At 33.3% G+C, this 18,690-nt stretch overlaps 1 protein-coding gene and 1 long non-coding RNA gene across 5 annotated transcripts; one reads left to right on the top strand and one right to left on the bottom strand.

Moving 5' to 3' along the window:
• Window positions 1-2,156: 2,156 nt before the first annotated feature.
• LOC116344860 lies at window positions 2,157-3,705 on the top strand. 2 transcript variants are annotated; one of them, XR_004201463.1, is made up of 4 exons: window positions 2,157-2,479; window positions 2,572-2,688; window positions 2,756-3,081; window positions 3,139-3,705. It is a non-coding gene; the product is annotated as an uncharacterized LOC116344860 (long non-coding RNA). The 2 variants fall into 2 exon arrangements; XR_004201464.1 differs by having other exon boundaries at window positions 2,756-3,029.
• Window positions 3,706-3,959: 254 nt separating this feature from the next.
• LOC116344857 (putative uncharacterized protein DDB_G0282499) lies at window positions 3,960-18,116 on the bottom strand. Of its 3 annotated transcripts, none has more exons than XM_031773667.1 (9): window positions 17,896-18,116; window positions 16,296-16,568; window positions 9,918-10,434; window positions 9,456-9,631; window positions 9,141-9,285; window positions 8,505-8,692; window positions 7,890-8,343; window positions 7,631-7,731; window positions 3,960-7,470 (listed from the first exon to the last, which is right to left on the bottom strand). In XM_031773667.1, the coding sequence occupies exons 3-9, from the start codon at window positions 10,030-10,032 to the stop codon at window positions 5,692-5,694; spliced, it is 2,958 nt and encodes a 985-aa protein (XP_031629527.1). In that variant the 5' UTR covers window positions 10,033-10,434; window positions 16,296-16,568; window positions 17,896-18,116; the 3' UTR covers window positions 3,960-5,691. The 3 variants fall into 3 exon arrangements, with proteins under 3 accessions (XP_031629527.1, XP_031629526.1, XP_031629528.1); XM_031773666.1 differs by lacking the exon at window positions 17,896-18,116 and adding an exon at window positions 17,566-17,885; XM_031773668.1 differs by lacking the exons at window positions 16,296-16,568; window positions 17,896-18,116 and adding an exon at window positions 12,166-12,507.
• Window positions 18,117-18,690: the final 574 nt, after the last annotated feature.

The raw sequence follows: 18,690 nt of genomic DNA on the forward strand, positions 1-18,690 counted from the left end.
TTTGAATGTTAGAGAGGGGTAGGGAGAAAGAAAGAGAAAGCAACAAGCTTGCAAACCTCTTCTCGATTACAAGCATGATACTTATACAGAAAAATGAGATTTCGCGAGAGAAAAAAAAGAACGAACATTGATGTAACTAAGCTGGTATTTGATCTGAGAAAAATATGTATAAATTAACACCGACGACTTGTGTGTGTGTATGCAAGTGTGTGGGCGACAAGTGAGCGTGCATGCTCTGTCGCGATATATATTGTACCCGCTCATTTGCAGCTTGGAGAATTGTTGTGTTCGAATTGACTTTGCACAACGATGATGACAGACACACAAGTATGAAGCATGCGTGAGTGCATTTCACTCTCAGAAGCCTCATCGTCCGCAATTTACTGTGTACATGCGCCGAGAAATCAGCAAAAATTGATTCTTTTTTTTAATTTTCTTTCGGTATTTTGGTATGTATACTGAGTCATTGTAGATCAATGGTAATATAGATGTATTTTTTTATTCTTATTCTTCTCGTTTATTATGTTATAGATCAAGTTTTTTTATTCTTCATTGAAAAACATAAAAAAAATTGTTTAAGTCCCTAATCATTAATAGTAAAATTTTAAATCCTATTAATTTGTTTTCCATATATATATAAAACTTTGTTTACTTTTTTCATCCATTCATCTTTCATTGTAATATAATTATATTGAATTTGTTTTTTTTTTACTTCTTCGCCACCATTCCTTATCCATTTCATAATTCGTTTTTATTTGTATTTGATTTATCATTTTTTTGTTTAATTTTTTTTATTTTTATCGTATTTATCAATTTTGCCAACCAAAAATACATTATTATTGGGTTGGCCACTAAAAAAATATGACATCTCTCACATATATGTCTTTCAATACAAATCAATATTTTAAATTTCGAAATTTGTTATGTGTTAATTATTACAGACAATTTTGCTTGTTTTACCTCTATATAAACTACGAATAGATTTGTGATTTGTTTCATTTTTATTTTCGATCCTGAATAATGAGTTTAAGTTGTTTCTTTTTTGTTGACTGTTTACAAATGGAAAAGGTTTAACTTTTAGTTTATTTTTTATTTGTCATTCTTTTCTCTTATCATACCGCCGTATATCTCACGTTAAGTAAATTTTCATTGTCTCAGAATATTTGCTGATTTTTTAGTTTCTTTCCGTGGGGAAGGTTTTTCAATTTAAAAAAATCAAATTTTGGTAAATTGGCTGCTTGTATATGTTAAAAAGTCGATACATGAAATAATATTGGAGGTTTAGTTTGCTTATCAAAACTAGATGGAAAACTAAACGGTTTTTTTTATTTTAATTTATAATAATCATCACTTCTGCTTATTATATTTTGTTTGTTTGTTTTTGTTTATATACTAGAATATATCCACAAAATGTGTTTGTATTGTATGAGTGTAATTTACACTTGCAAAAAAATTCTAGATGATTCTTAAGTTTTAATTTGTCGTCTCTATCATATCATATCATTTTTTCGTTTCATGTACGGTTTGTTTACTTTAATGACGGTTTCACGTTCGATGCGACTCGAAAAATTGGTTGGCGAAAAAAAATGCACACCGTTCAAGCGACAATTCAACCAAAAACAGATGAAACAAAACCAATCAGCGGGCACACTAAATCAATGTGCAGCAGCGCGAAAACTGATAACAATAACGAGCGATTTAATCGAATTTCGATTTGGAAAAAAGAGTGTCACACTTTTTTACCCTACTCTTTGCATTACACTACTTTTTCTTTAAGTAAAATGTCTTTTACTTGCATTTCAGTGGCGCCATTACTTCTGGAATAAAGTGTGTGTGTGTGTGTGTGTGAGAGAGAGAGAGAGAGAGAGAGAGAGAGTGGTTTTTGCGCGAGCGACCACATCAAAGTTATATGTTGATGATTGAGTTTTGATGGGCGTTCGATTATATGGAAAACTTTTTTGCAACTCATACACTATGTGTATAATCGATTTTTGATGGCGTTATTATTGAATTGTCGCTTGTTCGGTTTTATGACATCATTTTCGGTTATTTAACTTTTGGTTATGGTGATGGTGGCAATGATGGCGATTGTAAGCGTGTTCACATCATTTGCAAATATATATGTCTTCTGTTTAGTTTAGTTTTTTATTTAATAATATCATTTTGTAATTATTTTGAAAAGAGTTTTTTTTTCTACATAAGCACATCGAATTACATTAAAAAGCATTATTATTTTTTATGTTGTTGTGTTCACTTATTTGTTAGTTCACTTTGTTTCATTTTGTTTTCTATTATTGTTGTCCAGAATGTCTGTCTGTAAGCTGAATACAAAGCACGGCATTTCATCCAACACTAACGCTGTCTCTTCCAATTCAACTCTGTTTTTTTTTTCGGCGATGATTCCAAAAATCTAATCCAATCGACTGTGTGCATGTGTGGAGATTTGTTGGTGGAAACAGCACGTGCAGCATTAAAAACGGTATCATATTGTTGTTTCGAGAGTTTTGAATCGCTTCATTTTCTGTGTTTTTTCTTTGTTTTTGTTGAAATTCGTAAACAATTTTTACAAAGGATGCAGCTTTCAGGAGCATGGCATCACAGGAGGGGTCAGGAAAAACATACAGCTGCAATAGATAAACTAAGCTCTACGTGATGCGAAATATGGCATCAACACACAAAATCGTTTTGGTTTGTTTTCAATTAGTTTGTTTTTGTATTTTTCACTCTCTCAAAATGTTATGTATTTTGTTAGCAGTGGCGCGCATCGAAACAAACAGTTTATCCGGCGACCAAATGCATCGATGTTATACGCGAACAAAATCACATATACTCATGTGGTTGATTTAACATTGTCGAACCGTTTGTTGTCGATTTGTTGATGATGATCAGGCTTGAACTAAGCTATTGTTGTGCGGGTCATGTGCATAGACGGTGTCAATATCCGATTCTGACAATAGTCGATAACGACCAATTGGACTTTCTTGTGCATCAGCTGTGCAGCACACAAATTATACAACAATGACGAGTCGGTGAGACGAAAAATGTTCAACATTTTTTTTAAAGGAGGAGTTTTTTTAAATTGTCAGTTTTTATAGTTGAGGCGCAATTTCGATAATGAAATGTTTTTTTTTTTTGCAGGTTATCACAGATTTTGCACGATACAGCAATGGGCAGCATGTAATTATAATATTAAATATAAAAATTGTTTCATTAATATTGTTTTGTTAGTAAAATCATTTTTTTAAAGTTAGAATAAATAATTTTGAATTTTATTATACATCAAAAGCATGTGTGATACACATAATGTATGAAATATTCTAATGAATAATCAAAGAAAAAAAGGGGAATAATTCAAATTTTGATCTAAATGCGATTATAAAACTTCTATCGAATACGTAGAAGTAGGAAGAGATGACATAACATATCCCGAATAGAAACCAAGCAAGATCGGAAAATAAAATTCGTTCCACCCGAATAAAAATGACTATCAAACCAAATAAAATAGAGCACAGATAATATAAAACCGAAAAAGTTTGTGTTTTATTGCGAAAAATTGTAAATTAAATAGCCCAAAAACAGAAAGAATAGTGATTATAATAAGAAAATGGAAAATTTTTGTAACAAAAATAAAACAGATGAGAGGACAACTTGAGATACAGAATTATGTCATGAATATGTTGTTCAAAGTTCTTTGGAAAAGTATACGGAAGCAATATATATGCTGATGCGATTGAATTTCAAATGAATTCAATAGAAAAAGAAGACAGAATGTAACTTGTAACCAATGTAAAATAATAATAAAATGATAAAATTAAATTTCGAAAGAAAAAATTATAAATTTTTATTTTATAAAGTTTGTTGTTGTTTTTTTTATCTATCGTTTCTTACTCACATACATTAAATTAAAATTTACTTAAAACAAAGCTATGTTTGATTAGGGGTGTGCATGTGTTTTGCTGTTTTTCGTAGGTGTATGGGTGTGCGTGGTTGATTTTTTTTTTTTTTCATATAAAACTTATTCATCTAATAGACACTACAATTTAAATAATATGAAAACAGAAATAATCTTTAGATCAACGATTGTTTCAAACGTAAAAAAAAAACGATTTTTTTTTCAATTAATTTTTTTCGATAGATTTCTATATATATTTGTAAAAACGCCAACTTTGAAGCTCAATCAACAAGCGAATTTAGTCTGAGTTCTGTGTTACTAACTATAAAATAAACTGTTTCTTTGCTTTATTCCTTCTTAAATTTAAAAACTAAAATTCTACTACTACTCTTGCCTAAAGATCTACATTTTTTCGGGCAATCGGTGCGAATTCTTTGAAAATAAAGACATTCTTGAATTGTTTTTTTTTTCAGCCGTCAAAAGATGGCAAAAGCAGCAGCATTAAATTGATTTGTGTTTGATTAAGATAATAAGTATTTGTTTTAATGGCCATTGCGTAACCACTTTTCATCTATTTAAAAAAGAGGCAAAATTCCTATTACTGGCAACGAAATAACTATCAAAATTTGTACTTTTTTCTGCGTATGTGTTTGCTTTTGCAAGTGTGTTTTTTAACGCTACTTAAATATTCGACAGGCGGTTTCACAACAATCGAACTGTTGCTGTTCAATTCAAGGTAATATATTCACCGAGAATAGTGTGTGAATAAAATCATATGCGCTGTCGTCGCTGCTAGCATATCTGATTCGAAAAATGAATGGAGAAAAAGAGGAAACTGAACACTATTTAATATTCAGTAAATTGATATAAAATTAATTCAAGTCAAATTCCCACACGTTGTTGCTGCTTGATGATGATGATGATATTTTAATATTATTTTATGGGATGATGACAAAAAAAAGAAGAAGAAGAACGACTGCTGTACATTCATTTAACAATCAATTATTACAGACGATAAAAAATTATGTAATCGATAACCCTATTTTGTCACGTGATATATAGTATACTCTTTTTCTATATTTTAAAATGTACTTTTTACGTGTGCCTTGTCTAATAAATGGGATGTGTATGTATATATGTGTGTACTGAGTGCGTATGATTCTTTTCATCATTCTCTCTGTCACTAATTAATGTGCGATTAATTATTCTGCATAATAGTAAAAAATCGTATAAAATTATCAATTAAAAAAATCTACGTATATAAGTTATGAATAAGAAGAAGAAAAAAAACTCTTTTCTTCCTTTTTTATTTGTTTTATGTACATATTTCCGAGCTTCTAAACTTTTAATTCAATATTATTATTTTTTTCATTCGTCGTGTCACTTTTTACTTGCTAAACTTTCAACGATTTCTAAACGAACATAAATTTGTTGAATTCAACACATTTTCTTTCAAAATTGTTTTCATAGAAATTTCACATAATTTTTCTCGTTTTTGTTATTTGCTCGCGTTCACAAATTTTTCATTTCTTTGTAAGGCATATAAGATATAATCTATAAACGACATACAGATCATGTGACGATGAAGATGAATAAAAAAAAATATGAAGAGCTAGCTACACACGAAAATAGAATCAACACACTGCACGCATACAAATTAGAAAGATGAAAACATAGAATATAAACGATGAAAAATAATATATATATATATACATAAATATGGGCAATTTATCCGAAAAGATACAAAACGAAGGTGTTGTCGAAAAGAAAAGCAAATCACCAAAACAATTGTTGTGGTGTTACTTCTTTGAAATGTTTCGATTTTGTCGCATCACGGATTGCAATTCCTTGCGTATTTCTCGAAATGAAAATTGTGGGCGGCTACGTTTATTATTGGTTAGAGACGATGATGAAGATGATGTTGTGCTATTGGATGAGGTCGATGACCTCGTTGTGAGATCGTTTGATCCACTGTTATCGGTGTGTTTGTCATTTGATGTCATTGTCGATGCTGGCAATATTGAGTTCACATTATCCGGCCAGGTCGGAGTCATGTGTCTGCCATCGACTTCATCGCAATCGGTTGTGGTCGCCGACGATGTCAACGCCGATCGTAATGGTTGCGGCGGTCGTGGTGGCGGTAATTTGATTTCGCCATCATTTTTTGCTTGGAAAAATGGTAACACTTCTGACAGTGATGGATTGTATTCGGGACTTTCATCGGTTGGACTATTGCTCGCACTGACATCAGTACTGTCCGAACCAATGATGAGTTTTGAATGATTTTTTCTTGGACTGAGCGAAAAATCGAATATGGAATTTTGTTCGTTTGCTGTTGAAATTGATGAACTCGAACTGGCACTAACCGGCGGAATTTCATCGAAATCATTGGATTTTGGACGTTTTGGAAGTTGTTTACACAATTTTTCATCATTTTCAATTCGTTTTTTCAATTGATCCGAATTCAATGGATTTCCACTTCTATCGGGTTTTAAATAATCATTGCCAGCAACATTTTCCATCTCATTATTATTAATAAATGTGGTTGAAATCGTTGTCATTTGATTGGCCACCTTAAAACCAATGCATTGAGATTCAATCGGTTTGGCAACAACCAAATCACAACGATCACCATCACGACTGACCAATTTTGACGATGACGAATTGGGATGCCGATTGCTACAACGCTCGGGTAGCGTGAATCGTCGATTTGATGCATGCGTATGTTTATTGTGTGCGCCATATAAATGATTATGATATCGTTTCGTATTAAAACTATTCGTACGTGAACGTGTTTTCGCTGTTTGATCGTTAAGCATGGATGGTACACGGTCGCTGGGACTTTTGTACGGTGAACCTACACTAAGTTGATTATCACAGATCTCCGAATAATAATCTAAACTATCGTTTGACTGTTGTCTACCGCTAATCAATTCAGATGGCGTTTGAATGTTCACCGTTTTCACAATTGTCTCATGAAAATCCGGATCACTTCGCATATTCCACAACCAACGCAATTTCTTTGAATTTAATTTGCTTAGGTGTACATTATTATTGATATTGACATTATTAACACTGACATTATTGCTACTACTAAGATTACTTGTGTTATTGAATATTTTAATGCTATTCGATTTTGCTTTGAATTGATGTTGATGTGATAATTTAGCGGGTACAGAACTATTGGATGTAGTGATAGCAGTGTTTACAGTAGTAGTATTATTGATGTTATTATTATTATTAATATTTTGTTTTTGTTGTTGTTTAAAATTAGCTAATTTTTTTATTGATTTCGATTGTTGTGGTTGTTGTTGTTGTTGTTGTTTGCTATTGCTAAATGTACGTTGCTTTGGCCAATGTTCTACATTAAGTTCATTTGTTTTGTTGAACTCACCAGATTCCCAGTCACCACCTGTTGACGATTCAGAACTGGATGCTTCAGGACTTTCGGACGGTGTGTGCGCATCGACAAATGAATTCATGCTTGATGTTCGTTGATCATTGTTCATGATATTTAAACGGCTCACTTGAATATCGTCATCGCTCATGCATTCGCTTGGCTTCAATTTCACCCGAACCTTTATGTAGCAAACAAAAGTGAAACAGAAAGGACACATAATTAAAATGAATCTTTGTTATTCTAAATGATGAATAGTCCGAATTGACTATATATATCTATATCATATATTGTAGAAAGAATGTGAGTGCTAAAGGAAAAAAATTTCAAACGGAAATTACCTCAAAATTTGATGGAAAAGTTTTACATTGGATGTCTTTGCACGCATTGTCTATTTCACTTTTCGACAGCACATATTCGATGAAAGGGTTGTTATTGTCAGCTGTACGAATAGGAGCAGAAACGAAGAAGTAACGAAAGAAAAAAAAAGATAGCAACAACAACAAATTGAGAGAGAAATTAGTTTTGACTCATACATGCAATTTGCAGAAAACTTTCGTTTCAAAAACTTCGACTTCACAAAATATCACAATAACTTACCATCATTTTCCCTTTCGCTGACAAAATATGTGTTGAACCAAAAACTGAACAGCGGCTTTTTCCGTGATATTCTCGGTTTCATGTAAAATTCAACTTTGATGTCGCCGGAAAGTGTTTTACAACTATCTAATATGATCACAATACCGTCGGTATTGTTATGAACACCGCCGTTACTCCCGTTACTTAAGCCATCTATATGTGACGCCGCTGCCGCTGCCGCCACCGATGCTGCTGTCGTCGTCGTTGCTGTCGTTGCTGTATTAATATTCGATGCGGGTTGATTTGTTGTTGCTGCCGCCACTATTGAATTGAAATTTGTCATCTTCTTCGTATCAGGTACTTCGTTTTTATACACTACGCATTCCTCGTCATTGTCTACATATGATATTTTCAAATGCACCGTTCCCTGATGGCTGTTTATGAATGGCAATGGCGATAATTTTATCTCGCATATCTGTACGATTTGAATGATAGAAAAACAAAGACTCATATCGATTAATGCATATACAATTATACATAGTTGAAGTGTGCGCCTTTACCTCCACCCCAAACACATAACGTGATGCGACACACAACTATAGCTAGATTTATAGATTTTGGTGATGTTCTACATACCTTTAGTGGAAACGGCTCGTATGGTTTCTGTGAGTTGATTAGACGTGCGTAATATTCAACGTAACGTCTTTGCGATGGAATCGTAACGCCTTTGTGATCATGTGTTCGTGCTTCTCCATAAAATTTAAGTGCTTCACTCGCACTACTAAAACGACCATTGTAAATCATGTAGCAGCATATCATTGTCCCTATATATATATATATATATATATGGCACAATGAGCCGATGAACGAACAACGAGTATGCGATGTGTACACGATATATGTTCAAAATCCAAATGAACAATGAAAATTGAAATAAAGAAATAAAATAAAGTCACGCATGATTAATATGGAAAATTACTTAATTCATCAACAATTCAATATATCTCTATCGTCCGTCTATCGCTAACTCTATCTCTCTCTCCAATGGATATTATTTATAATTGTGAATATAATATCGGGTGAACGAATGAGTAAGAGACAAAACTATAGAGACAAGTTCTGTTTTATTTTTTGCATTTGGAATTTTGTCATTTGTAATCCTCATTTACACTCGATTCGAGTTTGTTGTTATTTATTGTACGGCCAGACAGATATGCACATACATACACACACTAAACCTGGACAGTATATTAGTAATTAAATTCCACTCACCGGTTCGACCTTTGCCAGCTTTGCAATGAACGGCTGCCACATGTTTTTTGTCAGCACTTAGCCACTTGTGTACGTCCGTACAAAAGGATTCAATTAATTTTATGTTCGGAGGATTATGGTCCGGAAACGGATATTTTGCAACTCTCTGCATACGCATGAGCCATTTCACCAAATGTTTGTTGTTATTTTTGTGTTCGGGGAATTGAGATCGAGGGAAATGAAGAAGAAGAAGAAAGAAATAATTAAATTTAAAAATTTATTCATTTATATAGAGAAAAAAAACGAATGAAGATAAATGTTGAATCTATTACTCACAGAATGAAACTTTGTAATATCGTAGTTTTTATCACGTTCGGAACACAAATTGTAAATTTTGTAACAATTTTCGTGTTTCATTTCGAAAAATTTGTAAACCTGTTCTATATCATTTCTATAAACACTTTCCATTCTCGCTGCCGGAAAACCCATCGCAATTAAATTATCTTGAATGTCTGCATGTTTCGTTCAGTTCAATTTTTATTCGTTTTTTTTTTTGGCAATCAAGTCGTTCGACATACACAACAAAAAAAACATAGACATGAGTGATGAGAAAAGAGTTACACACAGGAGAAATGCAGCAGCAACAACGAAAGGGAAAGAAAGAGAAAAAAAATATGAATAAATAGAATGGAGGAAGGAAAAATCGATTTGAATATTTCAAAATTGAATCTGAAAAAAAAAGAACTTGCAAATGGGAAAGATGTGTATCGTTTGGTGAACGACAACTGCAACACTTACATGATAAGTCTAAGTTGAATCCATCCTGGGTAAACCGTTTTTTGCTCTTGCTGACCATCTCCTTGATTGGATTTGTGATTTTCATACTGGTTGCTATTGATATAATATTTGCCATTCCTCTCAAGAAAATTGTATGGCTAAAGTGCCAGTCGACTGCGTCGTGTTCCTTCGTTTTCGCTTCACTTTTACAAAAACACAAACGATTTTTCACACACTCACACTTTCGATGCCGCGTGACCGTTTTATGTGGCTAATCGTTGGTGCGTGTGTCTTTATAATGGATTTCGAGGGAGGATGGGAGACAACAGCACGTTGTCAGCCTGACACAATGGTGCCCTGAAGAAAACACTTTTTTCCCTTTCTTTCGACGTTTTTTTATTTATATTTAAAATATATTTAAGATTGGCTTTACCACTAGCATTGTGCTCAAATTGTTTCCATTTTTCCTCAGAAATCTCATTTTGTTCCGTTCGATTCCAATTTCGAGCAAAAAGGTATATTCCTGAACTTTGTCAATCTGCAAACATAAGAGAAAACAAAAGAGTTGAAATAGCAACAAAAACATTCAACATCGAAGAAAATAAGAAATAAATAGAATTGAATAAGTCATGCAGTCATTGAAAGCGCTTTAACAACTTTTCGAAAACTCACAGAGAGAAGAAATAAAGAAAGAACAACAGAGAACATGAAGCGAAAAAATCGCACTGAATTCGGTAGCAAGCAAACCAATGAAACCTCTATATATACACAAATATATATAAGTTCGTGCTATGCCTCTCTCTCGCTCTCTTTCTCTCTCTCTCAAATAAATCGTCTCAAAACTTTGGCGCATAGAAACAAATGATATATTCACCGACCGAACAGCTGATTAAATTTACAGAAATGAAAAGAAGAATGAATAATTATATAGAGTCGATCACTGCGTTTATATCGTTCTATCGACAACGGCGAGCTAGAACGAGTAAGTGTGTGTGTACGAGTAAAAACAATATTTCCTAAGAGTGTGTGTGTGTGTATCAATTGCATATGAATGATTAATGGAGTTTAAATATTTGTGTGATTATCCTCAAATTTTTTTTTGTTCACCTTAACAAAATTCCATTTGATTTGTTGTTACTCACGGTTTTTCTCTTCTCTCCTTCTCTTTCTAACTTTTTATTATTATTTTTCCACACACAGAGAGTTCTATTATGTATAATATTTTTTTTCGGTATTCTTTTCTCGCTCTCACAAGCCTCTACAGCTTTTTATCCACTTTTTTTTTCTCTTGAAATCGGTTTGTTCGTTCGTGTCTAGCAATATTTTGTTCTCTGTCTTTCGTTCGCTATTTTTTCATGACAATGATTGATATGGTATTAAATTGGTGGTGTTACGTTCATGTTTCATTTTCCGTTTGATCGAAAGCAATCAACGCAAAAAAACACACACAATGTATAGGAAACGTTTTGTGAAGAGAACGAAAGAATGAAGTGAATCTCGCCGTTTAATCGACGAATCGGTGCTATATTATTTTGTTTGTTGTGCGCTGGATGAGCTATTTTATATGTAGCAAGCACTGCATTGTGCATGTCTCTTTCTCTCGTTCTCTTGCAGAAAATCAAAATCCACGCAAGCCGATTGATGACACAATACACACTCTATGTGTAAAATAATTACGTTCAAACCAGAGAGAGAGAGAGCGAAAGAAAAATAAAAAAAGTAGTAAGCACATTGAAGGGTTCACACGTTTAAAGGTCTCCGCGTTCCGTTTTTTCGTGACTCTAATTCGATACTCTTTGAAGCAACTCTTTTTTTTAGTCACTCGGTGTGTTGTTTTTTTCTTCTTTTCAACTTTTTCTTATTATTATTTTTCGTATATATATATATTTTCTTCATTGGCTTTTATTGATTAGATGCTAATCTTTGTTGAGGTGGGTCAACAATAAAACCATAAAAAACCGAGCCAAAACTACATATATTATACTGTGTGCATTTCGTAAAGATACAAAATGAATACACGTACTGCCGTCATCGATACGGTTTTCATTTTCTTGTCTTGTCTTGTCTTGTCTTGTTATCGTATACGTTTCTTTTTTACTCATTTATACATATGTATGTATTTCTCATACATCGCTGATTTCACCCGGCACACCGACTGCATGAAAATGAATTTCATTCGAAATGTCACTCTTTTTTTGTGTATATTTTTCAGTTTTGTCTTTCTCTCTTTCTTCTTGACTATATTTCACCAACTACAACAACAACAAACCAGAAAGGGTTGATGATGATGAAAATTACAGCATTTATTTCGCTCTCTTGTCACTGGTCACATCATTCCACTTCTTTGTATATAGATATATATTTATATATATTTCACTTTGGATTTCTAAACGAGAAGCCGACTAAACACGGTCTTCGTTTGGTTGCGCCTATGTCATGTCACTCAAATTTAGAAACGGCATACAGGTCGGTTCTTTTATTAATTGAAAATTGCTTCACTTTACATAATAATACGAAACTGAATCCTTTCAAGGCCAATTAAAAATATACATATCATTTCACAATGTAAACGGAAGAGACTCGTACGGCAACAATGTTGCTTCGTTCGATGTCACACAACGACTGGTTTAATGATGTTGATGATAATTTTTGCAAACTGAGAACGAGACCGAGAGAGAGAGAGAGAGGGAGAGAGAGAGAGAGAGAGAGGAAGAGAAGAAGAAAATCATATAGACTCTGCTGATGATTTCAACATAAATCAAATCGTTTGTCATACAACACTTTGTAAATGAGAGCACAAGAGACAATTTTTTTTTTCTGTCAAAGATGTTTGTGTATTCATTTTTTTAAAATTCATCTTCTGTTTTTGCTCGTTTAACTCTGTCGAGATTTTAGTGCATACCCATACCCAATGCAATTTTATATTTACTAAGGCTTGGGCTTACGTCATAAAGTTAATGAAAACGCGTATTCTTTTGTTCTATTCACACACTGCGATCTAAATGAAGAGAGAGAGAAAAAAAACTCACACAAAAATTGACGACGACGATGAAATAAAATAAAAAGAAATGAAATACACAGCCAGCGCTAAAGACACTCGAAACAACTGAAAGCAAAAAAAGGCAACAAAAAGCTGAAGCACACAGCTCACGCTACGTAGAAAATGTGTGCAGCACGAAGAGTTGAAAAATGAAAGAAAAGTGTATCTAGGATGTAAAACATGAAGTGGATTCAGATTCGGTGTGTTCGATTTACATGAATATACACTCTCTCTCGCGGTTTATGCACGAAGCACACAGCACATCACATCACATCATACACACACCGTTCGTTCTGTCGCTCGTTGTCGCGCGCGTTCATTTTCGAATATTATACAGCATATATCGGCACGTATTATATTGGCCCATACTCGTTGTCTCTATCTCGTTCTCTGTCGCTCATTCTGTCTCTATTGAATTTCAGTTTCAGTTGTTTAGTGTGTTACGGTTCGACAGAGTGTATGGGCTATTGCTCGTTGAGTCTCTGCTGTTGCTATGGCATGGTTATATGTGAAAAATGCATGCATATAAAATATGTACTTGAAACTATAGAGTGAAAATACCGCGATGAAGAGAAGAGAAGAGAAGAAGAAGAAAAAACCCATACACGAGCGGCTTCACTGAGCCGAATATAGGAAAAATACAGTGTGAAATTGAGTTGCACACACAAATACAAATGCATATCATATACACAGATGGATATAGATAGAATTTTATATCTATATGTATATGTACATGCATGTGCATGGAAACAACGCATATCCACCGACTTCGGCGAAAATGAAGAGAGAGAATGAGAGCTTAAAATACCGATTCCAAAAACTAATACATGGTGGCACATTTTTTCTTTCATTCGGACAACTTATTTGAACGGTGCTAAGTTGTTCGCTCACAGTTTCTCACTCCTTCCTCGTCTACATACTGAAGACTGTATTACATATGGCCAATGTAATGTGTATAACATGTATAACATGTACATTCAATATGCTTGAAACCAACACCATTTACTGTTGCCATCCCATTCTTTCATTTTATTTGCTTTGCACATTTTCTTACGGCATCTATCTATCGCCAAAATGCCGAACACACAACCATGCCGAACACACATATTTTCCATCCATATTTGGATTCTATACCACCACATTAGGGTGTGACGCTCTTTTTACAACATATCGGACAATTTTACGATACTAATTGCTTTGGGATTTCTAAAGAGGATTATAAAAGCTGACTTTTACGAGTAGGAAATGATAATTATTGACTTTAAGTAAAAAAAAAAGATATGGTTTTTAAATTTCAAGGCTTATTTTCCATAATGGCTTTTTACTATGAATAATATAATGGTCGACGAAAATCTTCTTTTACGACCGAAAAAACTACAATAATTTTTTTTTGGACATTGTAAATTGAATAAAGGCAGAATAAAAAATGTTATGAGCTCAATTCACCCTAATTGTACATATTGTGTGTATGATACAGGCTGGCTGGCGATTGCCGAGTGTCGTTGCATAGTATCATCTCTTCGTATACGTATATATTACGATGTATAGAAATAAAGATGGAACGTTGAAGCGATATATTTTTACATGTACACACTACAATTCGGTATTTCTCTTTCTCTTTCATGCTCTCTGTTTCGTTCTTTCTCTCTCTATCTCTATCCGTGCGCGCGTTTGCACACACAATCATATTACGTATATGGCATGTAGCACATTCACAGCAAAGCGCGCTTTCGTTTAGCGCTTCGATTCGGTACGTAATATAATGGCATTTAGTTGATTATTAAGCACTCTGTCATATCAAGAGACTTAAGGGTATTGTATGGATGTGTGCGTGTGTGTGTTTCTGTGTGAATTGTGAACTGTGTCTATCTATCGTGAATCTCAATATCATCGAATTTCCATCGGTTTGGTTTTGGATAGTCCCTTTTCGCTCACTCAACTAATGGAACCGAAACAATGTGAGAGTGAGCGAACGAGAAAGAGAACGGACAAGCATCAACCGTTTTGTGTTCATTCCTATGTTTGCAAACGAATGTAATACTGATCCGTAATGTGTGTATGCGTGTGGATGCCATTGATGTTTTATTGCGATTGTATGCGTATGCGAGTTGGAGCATGTTGAATCTATTATATCTGCTGCTGCTGTGCTGCTGTGTTGCTCAGAGAATCCGAGTTAAATTCAAAGTAATATTAATTAAAAAAAAAAAATGTAGCGGAGGAGATCCGTATGACCGAAGCCAACCAACACCAGAAAAAAAACAACACCAAAATCGAAAACTATATCCGACGTGAAGAGGAATGTCAAAATGAAACTCCCGATAAATTTTCATTATGTTTGCACCCGCTTTGACATTGAAATCAGCCCATACTCTTTTTTTTTTGTCGGACAGTTGACCAAAAAAAAGGTGAAAAACGTATTTTATTCTTTTTTGGCATGTAATTTATACTCTTTTTTCTCATCTCTTCTTCCTCTTTTGACATTTTTTTCGATACTTCGGATCGTTCTCTTTGCTTGCCTCGGTTGTCTCTTTGGTCGGTTCATTATTAATAAGTGTTGCTTTGGGAAAAAGTATTTGATTCACAACATCGTTTTTATTTTTTTTCTTCTCTTTTTCAATTCAATTTTAAAGCGGACGAACACATTTTGTGTGCACTTGGCAATGAACAACATTTGCATCGTTTTTTTTTGTTTTAAAAAAAGAAAATGAGAATTTAAATGACAAAATGGCAAGAGAATGATAAAGAGAGAAAGAGCAAGCGAAGGAGAATTAGCAAATTGCTGTGATGATGAAGTGAGACAAAATAGCTTTTAACAGATTTGGGCCAAATAATCCATAGTAGAATTACAAGAGCATACAGCATTTTCATATATGTACAAATGCGCGATCTTTTACGAAAGAATGAACGAACCCAACGCGCTTATGCTTCAAGTGTGTAAGTATGAAAAAGGAGAGACAGAGAGAAAGGGAACGAAAAAAATAACTATAAGAATGGGTAATAGGCAGTAACAGCAGCAAATGAAACAACCACAGAACACACACTGACACAACATCGTCAAAATGAATAAGAAATATAATGAGTGATGCAAGTTGTAGGAAGTCAAAATATACTATCTTATAAATGCATTTTACGTACTAAGAGCGACCGATTATATACGTATCATATGTAAAGTATATACATATACCCAAAGAGAACAGCAAAATGTACATTTAAAGCCGAGCGGCGTATTATATACAACAGCCATGTTAACAAGAACATCGAGCAAATGAAAGAAAAAAAACACATAGCACACGACGGAGAAAAAAAAACACACAGGCAGAATGGAAGGAAAGGAAAAAAGTATAAGTTATATTTCTTACCCGTTTTCAACCGAATGCGTCTTGTTATGTGAAGGATTTTTATCGGTGACTCTTAAATGTCTAGATTGCATTCAATTTTTCGTTCATCCATTGTTGAACACAATTTGTGGTTTTCTATTCACCGTTTGAAAGTAAATTACTTCATTTAAATCTGTCACATGATTCGAAACTCGATGAAAACTAAGAAATTCCAGTGGAGTTTCGATTCCGTGTTCGCTTTCTGTTTCAGTCCGGTCACATTGGCAGAGTGAAGACTCCGTATTTCACGAAAACCTAACATATATTTTCCATATTTAATTCACGATTCAAAAAAAAAAAACATATCAATTTGTTCAACTTAATTTCATTTGGAAAACTGTTCGTTTCACAAAATCCAGTCGAAATAAAATGATGAAGAATAAAACGGAAAAATACACAATCGGCAATGAAAAAAATTTCTTTGCTCTCTTTTACACACACTTTTGTTTCATTTGTACACACGACTTTTCGCTTAGTGTTCGTGCAACTTGCATATATGTATATTGTGTACACCGTCGTGTATGTTTATGTTATTATTATTTTTTTTTTGCTGTGGAAATCGTGTGTCTTGGTGCCTTTGATTATAATTATATGCACAAAATGAAATAAAAATAAATCAAACGCACTTATATACACCAGTGTTCGAGGCAATCGTATCGCACTCACTTGTAACAATTTTTTTTTTGCAACGAACAGTGCTCGTTATTTAACCATGTGTGCAACGCTATATATTCGCGTGTATGTAATAATGCATGGCGTGTGTATGATTCCTTATTCTTGTTTTTTTTTCTCTTTTTTAGTGAAAAACTTAGGCTTTCAAGTCTCTTTTGTTTTAAAATTGTTTTCTCCTTCGTTTTATTACATTGAATTCACTCTATTCATTGTGTGACTTTTTATCCTTTCGATTTCGAATCTATGGAAATTGCTTCGATATTTCTTCGTCGAGGATTAAAAAAAAAACAATATTTTTTTTTGCATTTGAATAACACTGCACGCTAATTCACGGCATGTATATCACAATTGATTGGAAAATTTAAACACAAAAAAAAACTGTTTTTATGTCGATTTTCCGATTTCTTTTTTTTCGTACCGAAAAAAATGTTCACTTTTTTCCTGTGTCGCTACTTTTTTTCGTTCTCATGTCAAAGTCAATATAGTATAATTTTCTTTTTTCGTTCATCGCACGGAATCGATCAACACATATATAAAAGCGCACACAATTTCTTTTACTTTTTTCATTGCTTCTTCTTACTTTTTATACTATACATAGGTATGTATAGTTCTTCTCTCTCTTTCTCGCTCTCTTCGCTTCAATACTTTTTTGTGTGCTATGAAATTTTTACGTACGATTTTAACTCAAATTAAATCACACAATTTGCTCACATTTATTTGACATCGATTTTCAAATGCAAACACTGACTAATTTATATATTATATGGACCGATTTTCAAATCCTACACTCATAAAACTTGACCCGAACGAAATGTGAAAAAATTTAGTATAAAGAAAGAAATCAAGAGTTCTTTTGCTTTCATCGAATATATAAAAAAAAAATTCTTTTTATTTCACAATTGATAATCACTTTTTTTTATCACGATTGATATTTAAATCAACAATTTGTTGTTAATCATTCATCGAATAACTAAGTCACACTACAAAAAATGTAATTTGTTCCGATTTTTTTGTTGCCTATGATTCGACCCTATGCTGAAATTTTTGTTCAGAAGAGCTAAAGGTTTTTTTCTCGAGAGCTGAACTTTTTTTTCGTGAGCATAGTCTATACTGACGGTGCCCTCTACACTACTACAATCATCTGGCCTCGTTTTTTTCTTTTTCTCTCAGGTCGATTTATACACACTTACACTTTAAGAGAGTACAAATGAACCATATGTTTTTTCGGTGTAAAATGCACGCCAGATGGCATCACAGGCAACTGTCAAATCTAGTCAAGCATGCCATTTCGGAGGCATTTTTTAAACAGGTGATTTTACATGGCATATCATTGAACGAACGTATTAATCAAAAATTAGGGCAGTTTATAATTTTTTTGGACGTTTTCTTTGTCAGAAAAAAACAAAATATTCGCATATTATCTTATTTTCAAAGATTTGTTTGGAGATTTGTGAATCGAATCATTTCAAAAATGAAATTTGACATTAGGTTTTGGTACATGTATTATATATGATAAACGACAAGTTTTACCAATGATTCTTACATCATTGTGGGCTTTCTGGAAGCCGTCGATGGTTTTGTCTTTGGATCGTAATTAAATAACTGTCTCTGTTTCAAATTAATGAACCCAATATGTTGTCAACATTTAAATTCGATATAAGCAGCTTTTATTAATTCTAAAAGGTGTAAAAAGTGGAATAATACA

This window comes from Contarinia nasturtii, unplaced genomic scaffold (genome assembly GCF_009176525.2).
Source record: "Contarinia nasturtii isolate CC-2019 unplaced genomic scaffold, AAFC_CNas_1.1 Cnas_scaffold_1182, whole genome shotgun sequence".
NCBI lineage: Eukaryota > Metazoa > Arthropoda > Insecta > Diptera > Cecidomyiidae > Contarinia > Contarinia nasturtii.